This window comes from Nerophis lumbriciformis, linkage group LG17 (genome assembly GCF_033978685.3).
Source record: "Nerophis lumbriciformis linkage group LG17, RoL_Nlum_v2.1, whole genome shotgun sequence".
Lineage (NCBI taxonomy): Eukaryota > Metazoa > Chordata > Actinopteri > Syngnathiformes > Syngnathidae > Nerophis > Nerophis lumbriciformis.
The window spans coordinates 12061244-12073704 of NC_084564.2; the positions used below are offsets into that span (position 1 = coordinate 12061244).

Sequence of the window (12461 nt, forward strand, 5' to 3'; positions counted from 1 at the left end):
AGAATCCCACCAAGTTCACTTCAGGAAGTAACTATTTACTAGTGCAAACGACATGTGCACGCGCGCTACTACTACTACTACTACTACTACGAGGTAATAATGAACAGTCAATAAAGTGACAATCACCAGGAATAATAATCCTACAATACCCCGTTTCTGGACAAGAAGAAACAGAGCCATTGATGCGAGATCAATGGCTTTATGAACTATCAGTGAAAAAATTTCAGGCGCTTTCATCAACCATCTCCTTCCAGTCCGCAGACTACCAATGCTGAGTTAAGACGGCCAATCGCTGTCAACACGTCACTTGGCAACAGGCGCCGCCTTTTAAAAGCACACACCAACGCACTCTTCTCTCATGAAACATCTCTCAACTGCATACACCAAATATACAAAAGTTTAAAAAAGTAACACATTAATTACTTTCTGTAGTAGTTAATTACATCTATTAAATAATAACTTGGTTAATAATTCAATTACTTTTTGGGAAAGTACTGAGAACCTGCAATTAATTACTTTTTTTAAAGTAATTTCCCTAACACTGATCATTATTAATGGTGAGTCTTTTTTTAACATTATGGGCCTGATTAACTAAGATCCCAATACCTCTCGCTAAACAATGTGTGCAATATATAAAATAGACTATTAGTGGGCGTGTTGCGTGTGATTTACTAAGATATAAAATAGTGTGTACTATTAGTGGGCGTGTTGCGTGTGATTTACTAAGATATAAAATAATGTGTACTATTAGTGGGCGTGTTGTGTGTGATCTACTATGATATAAAATAGTGTGTACTATTAATGGGCGTGTTGCGTGTGATCTACTTTGATATAAAATAGTGTGTACTATTAGTGGGCGTGTTGCATGTGATTTACTAAGATATAAAATAATGTGTACTATTAATGGGCGTGTTGTGTGTGATCTACTTTGATATAAAATAGTGCGTACTATTAGTGGGCGTGTTGCATGTGATTTACTAAGATATAAAATAATGTGTACTATTAATGGGCGTGTTGTGTGTGATCTACTTTGATATAAAATAGTGTGTACTATTAATGGGCGTGTTGCATGTGATTTACTAAGATATAAAATAATGTGTACTATTAGTGGGCGTGTTGTGTGTGATCTACTTTGATATAAAATAGTGTGTACTATTAATGGGCGTGTTGCATGTGATTTACTAAGATATAAAATAGTGTGTATTATTAATGGGCGTGTTGCGTGTGATCTACTATGATATAAAATAGTGTTTACTTTTAATGGGCGTGTTGTGTGTGATTTACTAAGATATAAAATAGTGTGTACTATTAGTGGGCGTGTTGCGTCTGATCTACTAAGATATAAAATAGTGTGTACTATTAGTGGGCTTGTTGTGTGTGATTTACTAAGATATAAAATAGTGTGTACTATTAGTGGGCGTGTTGCGTGTGATCTACTAAGATATAAAATAGTGTGTACTATTAATGGGCGTGTTGCGTGTGATCTACTAAGATACAAAATAGTGTGTACTATTAGTGGGCGTGTTGTGTGTGATTTACTAAGATATAAAATAGTGTGTACTATTAATGGGCGTGTTGCGTGTGATCTACTAAGATATAAAATAGTGTGTACTATTAGTGGGCGTGTTGCGTGTGATTTACTAAGATATAAAATAATGTGTACTATTAGTGGGCGTGTTGCATGTGATCTACTAAGATATAAAATAGTGTGTACTATTAGTGGGCGTGTTGCGTGTGATCTACTAAGATATAAAATAGTGTGTACTATTAGTGGGCGTGTTGCGTGTGATCTACTAAGATATAAAATAGTGTGTACTATTAGTGGGCGTGTTGCGTGTGATTTACTAAGATATAAAATAGTGTGTACTATTTGTGGGCGTGTTGCGTGTGATTTACTAAGATATAAAATAATGTGTACTATTAGTGGGCGTGTTGCGTGTGATTTACTAAGATATAAAATAGTGTGTACTATTAGTGGGTGTGTTGCGTGTGATCTACTAAGATATAAAATAGTGTGTACTGTTAGTGGGTGTGTTGCGTGTGATCTACTATGATATAAAATATCTGCAACCCGCGGCTCTTTTATGCCTCCGCCCTTGGCTTTGGGACAAAAGGTCAATAAAGGGTATCTATTTAATTTTTATTTATTTAGTTTTTTTTATAAATGTAATAGTTGTTACTTTGGAGATTTCAGAGATCTTGAAATATAAAAATAAAATATATTTTAATATTTTGTTGCTCAAAATGTACGTCACACCCCTTATGCATCATGCATAAAAAAATTCTAATGAGAATAAAACATTTACTTTTACTGTTGACGAGGTTGGCACACGTGTCTGCTTAATGTGTGGGGGAAAAAATAGCAAACATTAACAAATTTTGTGTTGAAGGACATTTCCAGAACAAACACATAGTATTTGCAGAAAAATACCCAGCTGAAAAAGCTGATCAGAGCAAAAATACTGGGTGAGTCATTTTCTGTCAAGTGTGGGATTTCATAAAATGCGTGTAATTAAGGTGGTGTTAACGTCATTTTAGGGATTAAACATTTACGGCTCTAGGTGTGTTTTGTATGCTAAAGGTTGCCAACCCCTGGTCTGTACAGTAACACAATGAAAAGCAACTAAAAAAAGAAAAGATTACCCATCTTGTAACATTAATTTCCACCTTTCTCTTAATATTTCCCTTGTTTTTATTATTTTCCCCATCAAAATGTCCTCATTTGATCTATTTGTTGCTGCCCATTCCCTGTTTCTCTCCCTTTTATAAAATGGTCATATTCAAATATATTGCTGAGCCATCAAGAAGTGGTAGAAAAAGTTGAAAGCTGAATGGTTTTGATGTGGATCCACTGAAGTGTGACGTGTGGAAAGGGAAGGAGTGGGAGGGGCCCGCGGAGTGATCATGGTGACCCACGACCCCAGGTGACCTTTGTAAATGAGAGGAACGCTCATAATGACACACAGCTCTCCAGGCCTTGCACAAAGAAGGTATTTACTCCCTGCAACAACCTCAACAACTAGGCAGGGACGTACTTAGACATTGGGGCCCTCCACATACCAAAAAAAAAATTATATTTTTAAAGTTGTCGTAAACTAATAAGCATATTAAAGCTTGACTAGCCGCATAATGAGTATCACTCAGTGTTGTCCCGATACCAATATTTTGGTACCGGTACCAATGAGTACCGATACTTTTCGGTACTATTGGGTACTTTTCTAAATAAAGGGGACCACAAAAAAATTGCATTATTGGCTTTATTTTAACAAAAAATCTTACAGTACATTAAACATATGTTTATTATTGCAAGTTTGTCCTTAAATAAAATAGTGAACACACAAGACAACTTGTCTTTTATTAGTAAGTAAACAAACTAAGGATCCTAATTTAGCTGCTGACATACGCAGTAACATATTGTGTCATTTTCCATTCTATTATTTTGTCTAAATTATTAAGGACAAGTGGTAGAAAATGAAATATTAATCTACTTGTTCATTTACTGCTTACTTTCTCTTTTAACATGTTCTATCTACACTTAAAATAATAATATAAATAATAGTTTTACATGCCTTCACCCACATTGTTTATGTGGGGAGGTGGGCTCCAGTTCTGGAGAGGACGTCCCCCCCAAAAAGGGGCCGGAATTTGGCAATGGAAAGGGGTGTTCCAAGTACAGTTAATTACAGTAGGGAAGGGGATCGTATCGACCCTTTCCTGGGTGAATCTTGCATGAGATGAAGGGGGTTGATTATTTTACAATGCGGTCTGCTGAAAAAGATGGAAAGCGCCGCTCTACATAGCATCTGACCCTTTGGTCAAATGTTAAGATATTCAACATCTACTGCCATCTGGTGGCTAAAGTGGATTGTGGACGGCCCAAAACCGTCACGTTTCATGTATCAGGTAAACCACGCCGAATGGGCCTTTGTCTCCTCCAGGCTAGACTACTGCAACACACTTCTTGTCGGGATCCCAAGCAAGAACATCCAGAAGCTGCAATACATGCAGAATAGTGCTGCTAGGATCCTGATGAGAGTGCGGAAATACGACCACATCACACCAATTCTCAAATCCCTTCCCTGGCTTCCTGTTCCACTCAGGATTGAATTCAAAGTCTCCCTACTAACCCACCAGTGCCTCCATGGAAATGCCCCCCTCTACCTCAAAGAACTACTCACCCCCAAATCCTCAACACGACACCTCCACTTCGGACAGGCTAACCTCCTCCAACCTCCGAGGACAAAGCTACGAACTATGGGAGACCGGGATTTCTGCTCCGCCGCCCCCAGTCTGTGGAATGCTCTCCCTGACCACCTGAGGGCACCACACACTGTGGATGCTTTTAAAAAAGGCTTAAAAACCCTTCTTTTAAAAAAAGCATTTTTATAGATACTAGTTCTAGCTATTAGGCTGTTCTAGTTTTATTTTTATTTTTTTTTATTATCTTTTTATTTTATTTTATTTTTTTCAATACACTGTAGCACTTGGAGGTTGTTTGCTCAATGTAAAGTGCTTTTTACAAATAAAATCTATTATTATTATTATTATGAATCCCCTTCCTAGCGTATCTACCGATTACTCCAAAACTTATTGATATTATGAGAAATGATTTCCAGATTTATTTTCAGAAGCAAAAAATAAAGATAATTTGTTAGTGACATGTCAGTTATTTTTAAGCATTTTAATGTATTTTTAAGTGTGCAAATTAAGACAAATAACTTTTAAATATCAATCCATCCATTTTTTAGCGCTTGTCCCTTTCGGGGTCGCGGGGGGTGCTGGAGCCTATCTCAGCTGCATTGGGGCGGAAGGCGGGGTACACCCTGGACAAGTCGCCACCTCATCACAGGGCCAACACAGATAGACAGACAACATTCACACTCAAAATATAAACTTTTAAAATAATTTTTAATGGGACATTTTGGGGTGTCAGGCTTGTGTTTGCAAGTTTTTATTAATTGCCCCACATCCCATCCGCTGCATCCTTATCCTACACTTAAATATTCCAACCTAGCAGGAAGTCTTAGAGGACTTGTCGAAGTGGGCCGAGCACATAAGGATCATTGTTGCTTTTTGCCAGGCACGTAGATCTCATTCCAAGGGGGTTTCTGCATACTTCTTCTTTTTCTGAAATCCAAAACCTGAACGTCACTTATAGAGCGACTGAGTCAGAACAACTCAAAAAGGACAGAAAAAGAAGGTAAGCAGCTAGTATTCTATTTTGTGTCCTCTTCTACTGATGTTTTCATGAAGGTGCTTGAGGAAATGCTGAAGGAACATGAGGAAATTTTAGGCTATGGACGAGAAGATGGACGGTCTGGTGATTCTTTTATGTCAACCATATCAGTTTTGAAGTAATCATGGACCAGGGTGACCGAAAAAATGCAATTAAGTGATGAAAATAATACTTTTACATGCCTTCACCCACATTGTTTATGTGGGGAGATGGGCTCCAGTTCTGGGGAGGACAAAAAGACTAATAAATTATCTTTATTTTTTGCTCCTGAAAATACATCTGGAAATCATTTCTCATAATATCAATAAGTTTTGGAGTAATCGGTAGATACGCTAGGAAGGGGATTCATAAGGCCCATTCGGCGTGGTTTACCTGATACATGAAACGTGACGGTTTTGGGCAGTGCACAATCCACTTTAGCCACCAGATGGCAGTAGATGTTGAATATCTTAACATGTGTTTTGGAGCAATTCCAACTTTGACCACAGCGTCAGATGCTATGTAGAGCGGCGCTTTCCATCTTTTTCAGCAGACCGCATTGTAAAATAATCAACCCCCTTCATCTCATGCAAGATTCACCCAGGAATGGGCCAATACGATCCCCTTCCCTACTGTAATTAACTGTACTTGGAACGCCCCTTTCCATTGCCAAATTCCGGCCCCTATTTGGGGGGACGTCCTCTCCAGAACTGGAGCCCACATCCCCACATAAACAATGTGGGTGAAGGCATGTAAAAGTATTATTTTAATCACTTAATTGCATTTTTTATGTCACCCTGGTCCATGATTACTTCAAAACTGATATGGTTGACATAAAAGAATCACCAGACGGTCCATCTTCTCGTCCATTTAGCCTTGCTATACGACCTGCGACGATACTTGTTGATACTTTTCAAAATAAAGGGGACCACAAAAACATTTTATTGTTTGCTTTATTTTAACATAAAATCGTGTTACCGTATTTCCTTGAATTGCCGCCGGGGCGGTAATTAATTTAAAACCTCTTCTCACTCCGGCGCTTACCAAAGGCATGCGGTAAATTTAGGCCTGCGCTTATAAATTTGAGTGCGATGTAAGGATACCATCATGAAAAGCACATTTAATAAAAAAAACATTACCGGTATTATGGTCTTACCTTTACTTATAAATGAAGTCCATACGCAGCTCCTTCTGAACAAAAGCATCGATAACTTGTTTATAGAAGTCTTCCTGATCTTTCTTCAGTTTTAAAAGTCTCTCTGTCTCGATGGAGATCTTCCTTTAATTATTACTTCCTGCTTCGATTGAAAGTCCAGTTTAGAAAACTGTTTTGTTTTAGATATGTAATCCTCCATGTTAAAAGTGTAAGCGAGAGGAAAAAATAAACTGTTGCTGCTTGTTGTCACTTCTTCTGCAGCCGAGTAGTCGCAAGAAGGATCACTAGCGCCCTCTACCACCAGGAGGCGGGAGTCATTAAATGACTCATATTTGACACACGCAGCTACGGTATATTAATAAAACATAGCTGCTTACTGTTCTTTTTAGCATATTCAATAGCTTGGACCTTAAATCCTACTGAATAGCTCTTTATCTTCTTCCCTTTATGCAATTTTAAATTATTGAAATCAGTATTGTCACGGCTGGGACTGTGGCGTGGTTTGTTCTCCCGAGGTGCAAGTGATTTGGACCAGACATGGCGTGAAGGTGAATACATGATTTATTTTAACACTATATATCAAAAAGGAACAAACGAAAAGCTCGCACAATGGCGGAGGTACAAAACTAGGCTATTGAAAACAAAACTTGCACATAGGCAGAAACTGTGAACAATTAAACAAAAACACTAACTGTGGCATTAATAAACAAAAAAACTTACTTGCCATGGACTATGAAGTGCGCAGAGGTAAGAGTGTGACAGGGGTATGAATCCGGATGTCGCCAGAAAGACAAACTGAAAACAATGAACTTAAATACTACAGACATGATTAACGAAAACAGGTGCGTGACTCAAAACGTGAAACAGGTGCGTGACGTGACAGGTGAAAACTAATGGGTTGCTATGGTGATAAACAAGAGTGCACAATGAGTCCAAACGTGGAACAGGTGAAACTAATGGGTAACCATGAACCATGGAAACAAGACAAGGGAGTGAAAAGCCAGAAACGAAAGAGTCCAATAACTAAACAAAACAAAACATGACTAAAACAAAACATGGTCACACAGACATGACAGACATGCGCTAATAATAATAATAATAATAATAACTGAGATTTATATAGCGCTTTTCTAAGTACCCAAAGTCACTTTACATGTAGAATAATAAAAATAATATTTAATCCTGAGCCGGCGGTAATGCTAAACATGCGCTAATTATTTTGCGAAACGAGTTTGACCCGGCTGTAATTCTAGGCAGGCGCATAATATATACCCGGCGGCAATTCAAGGAAATACGGTATACATTAAACATACGTCCATCCATCCATCCATCCATCCATCCATTTCTACCGCTTGTCCCTTTGGGACCTAACCTACTCTGTGGCTTAGTGGTTAGAGTGTCCGCCCTGAGATCGATAGGTTGTGAGTTCAAACAGACTATAAAAATGGGACCCATTACCTCCCTGCTTGGCACTCAGCATCAAGGGTTGGAATTGGGGGTTAAATCACCAAAAATGATTCCCGGGCGCGGCCACCGCTGCTGCCCACTGCTCCCCTCACCTCCCAGGGGGTGATCAAGGGTGATGGGTCAAATGCAGAGAATAATTTCGCCACACCTAGTGTGTCTGTATGACAATCATTGGTACTTTAACTTTAACTATAGGTCCACCTGCTACAAGAGCTATATCAACATTTTTTTTTGCTAAAATTTTCACTACTTTGTAGCTAAATAACCTGAACATTATGAGGTGTCAATCAAAAGTGACACAGGTTTTGTTCTGGATCTCCAAAATGAAGGTATTGGAGTTTTGTGCAGCATTAATGTCTTTCAAATAAAAACACTTTTAGGTACACGTTGGACTCTTCCCAAAGTTGAGATGAAATGATAAGGTTTGGACGTGTCCTTCAACTAGAAAGAAGGCTGACTCCACCTTCGAGCCGTATAAAGAAGATAGAAGTAGTTTCTCCCTCAAGTCGGACTCAGGATTTGGAGCCAAGGAGATCCGGTATCACCTTCACTTAACGAAGGCAGCGCACACAGAAGGCCTTCTATCCGCTCTCACTATGGCCTCTTCCGGCTTGGAGCTCCTGGGGATGACGCTGGCCGTGGCGGGCTGGCTGGGGGTGATGGTGGCGTGCGGCCTGCCCATGTGGCGCGTGGCCGCCTACGTGGGTCAGAACATCGTGATGTCGCAGGTGATCTGGGAGGGCTTGTGGATGAACTGCTCGGTGCAGAGCACGGGACAGATGCACTGCAAGGTGCACGACTCCATGCTGGGGCTTCCTCCGGACCTGCAGGCGGCCCGCGCCCTGGTGGTGGTCTCCTTGGCGTTGTGCATCGTGGGTATCGGCCTGTCCGTGGCGGGGGCGCAGTGCACCGACTGCAGCCGGGATGCCGGCGCTAAGTGGCGTCTCGTGTTGGTGGGGGGTCTGGCGTTGACGGCGGCGGGGCTGCTGCTGCTGGTGGCGGTGTCCCGGACGGCCCACGCCATCGTGATGGACTTCCACGACCCGCTGCTGGAGGAGACGGGCAAGCGGGACTTTGGCAACGCGCTCTACTTCGGGTGGGCTGCCTCCTGCCTGCTCATCCTGGGGGGGGCGCTGCTGTGTTGTTCCTTCCAACCCAGGACGGACGCGGTGCGCCGGGTGCCCGCCCAGGCGGACTACACAGCCGTTAAGAGCGTGGCCACGCGTGCATATGACAGACAGGACTACGTGTGAACCAGCAGGGGGCAGCAGTGAGCAGACAATTAAGCACAATGGACCTACATCTTTCTGCGGTGGTGGGTTTTTGACTTTTTTTGCATTTGATTCTGTCTCATACTTATTTGACTCCCTCAAGCAATGTATTTCTTCCTCTAATAAAACCCTTTTAGCAATGAAACATTTACTATTTTGGATGAAAGTCTCTTCCACGTGATAAGCATCAGTGGCTGTCACTTGTTCCGCACATACCAGCTGCATCCCTGAAATGAGAGATTTAGTTTCGGGGCAAATTCAGCTGGGACACAATGGTGGACTTGTTGCCTCTGTCTTTGTAACCTGTCCTCCCTTTGGTAGAGTGAAACCCAGTCTGGGGGTAATCACCCAAATGTGCACGAGGATGCACAGCCGAGACCCTCGGAGCCACAAAGGCTTCATTGACCACCTGATGCAACGCCCCACCCACTGAAATACACGTTAAAGTTATTTGGTCCGAATGTGCCATTGATCGACCTCCTTATCTCACTGGAAATACACAAAACCAACTAAAGTGACCTACTTGTTGTTTTTCTGCTGCTTGAAACCTAATCTAAAATATTCCACTTTGAAACAAATTTTGGGAAAATATTGCTTATTTTGTGCTTTCCCCATAATATAAGTGTTTTGTTGTTTTAAGCATAAAAACATAAAATATATAAAAATGTATATATATATATATAGATATAGGTCTGAAGCTGTTGAAAAAAATAAAATAAAATTATATATGTGGATGGATGGATATATATATATATATGTGTATATATATATATATATATATATATATATATATATATATATATTTGTATATATATACACAGTATATATAAAAATAATAATAAAATAAATAAATATATACTCATATATACATATATTTGAGTATATATATATATATATATATACATATATATATATATATATATATATATACATATATATATATATATATATATACATACATATATATATATATATATATATATATATATATGTATGTATATATATATATATATATATATATATATATACACATATATATATATATATATATATATATATATATACACATACATATATATATATATATATATATATATATATATATATATATATATATATATATATATATATATATATATATATATATATATATAAATTTTTTTTATTTATTTATTTTTTCAACAGCTTCAGACCTACCTTTATGTTTTTTATTACAAATATATAAAATGGTATAGGTATGGACAGGTCTGAAGCTGTTGAAAATGTTTTTAAAATAATAATAATAATTATATATATATATCCATCCATCCATCCATCTTCTTTCGCTTATCCGAGGTCGGGTCGCGGGGGCAGCAGCCTAAGCAGGGAAGCCCAGACTTCCCTCTCCCCAGCCACTTCGTCCAGCTCTTCCTGTGGGACCCCGAGGCGTTCCCAGGCCAGCCGGGAGACATAGCCTTCCCAACGTGTCCTGGGTCTTCCCCGCGGCCTCCTACCGGTCGGACGTGCCCTAAACACCTCCCTAGGGAGGCGTTCGGGTGGCATCCTGACCAGATGCCCGAACCACCTCATCTGGCTCCTCTCGATGTGGAGGAGCAGCGGCTTTACTTTGAGCTCCCCCCGGATGACAGAACTTCTCACCCTATCTCTAAGGGAGAGCCCCGCCACCCGGCGGAGGAAACTCATTTCGGCCGCTTGTACCCGTGATCTTGTCCTTTCGGTCATAACCCAAAGCTCATGACCATAGGTGAGGATGGGAACGTAGATCGACCGGTAAATTGAGAGCTTTGCCTTCCGGCTCAGCTCCTTCTTCACCACAACGGATCGATACAGCGTCCGCATTACTGAAGACGCCGCACCGATCCGCCTGTCAATCTCACGATCCACTCTTCCCTCACTCGTGAACAAGACTCCGAGGTACTTGAACTCCTCCACTTGGGGCAAGATCTCCTCCCCAACCCGGAGATGGCACTCCACCCTTTTCCGGGCGAGAACCATGGACTCGGACTTGGAGGTGCTGATTATCATCCCAGTCGCTTCACACTCGGCTGCGAACCGATCCAGCGAGAGCTGAAGATCCTGGCCAGATGAAGTCATCAGGACCACATCATCTGCAAAAAGCAGAGACCTAATCCTGCAACCACCAAACCAGATCCCCTCAACGCCTTGACTGAACCTAGAAATTCTGTCCATAAAAGTTATGAACAGAATCGGTGACAAAGGGCAGCCTTGGCGGAGTCCAACCCTCACTGGAAACGTGTCGGACTTACTGCCGGCAATGCGGACCAAGCTCTGGCACTGAGCATACATATATATATATATATATATATATATATATATATATATATATATATTTATATGACTTACTTTTTTCAGCGTGTCTGCTTTTCGCCTAAGGCGGGATAGTGTGAGTTTTTGTAAAAAAAATTGTCATTGTTTCAAAATGAATTGGGCATCAAAATCAGTGTTGTTATGACTTACTGACCTGTTAAAGGTTGTAATTTATCTCATTTGAATGATTCCACTTTTCAAGTCGTTTTTGGAAATTATGTATATTTCGTGTTTTTCCCCATCATAAAAAAAGTTAGTTTTTTCACAAAAAGAGCATAAAACATAAAAAAAACATTAAAAATATGTATAAAAAACTTAGGTCTGAAGCTGAAAATGTAAAGCATTGAAAAAAAAAATAATAATAAAAAAAATAAAAATAAAAAATAAAAATATATATATATATATATATATATATATATATATATATTTTTTTTTTACTTATAAAAATGTTTGAGCTTAACATAGTTTTGAATTAAGTCAACTCAAGGGTTAAACACTGCAAGGTTAATTATTTGTCAGCTTTGCCTCTAAATATGCAGGAAACTTCCCTTCATTGATCACACGATTGTGCGTCAAACGCGCTGCGCTTGTTACTTCATATTTCACTCACAATGCAGCATTTTTGTGACTATGAGAAGGTGTGAAGCAGTAGCAGTCGTAAAGTTGCATGGTGCATAAATCAACCGGGGGTCAAATAAACCATTTCAAACACGACGGCCTTCAAAGTAAGGACACTGATAAGACCCCCGTCCCCGTCCCCTCCACCACCTGGCACTATTGTGCGCACAGATAATTGTTACAATCACCCTTTGCAGTCCCCGGATATTAAAATCCCCTTTTTAGCTACACGGACAAAGTCAAATTATTAGTAGCGACTCTCAGAACGATACAGTAGCACAATAAAAAATGTGTCAAATGAATGCCTTAAAAGTGAACGCTATCATTTTTGTAACATTTTTGTCATATTGGATCTCATTAGATGAGTAATGTTGTCTGCTGGTGTTTACCAGGAACACCAGTTATC

The 12461-nt window shown here is 39.7% G+C and overlaps 1 protein-coding gene across 1 annotated transcript; it reads left to right on the forward strand.

Moving 5' to 3' along the window:
• Positions 1-8434: 8434 nt before the first annotated feature.
• LOC133614198 (claudin-4) lies at positions 8435-9091 on the forward strand. The gene has a single exon (XM_061972033.1). It carries the CDS (start codon positions 8435-8437, stop codon positions 9089-9091), a length of 657 nt encoding a protein of 218 aa, XP_061828017.1.
• The last annotated feature ends 3370 nt before the right edge of the window (positions 9092-12461 follow it).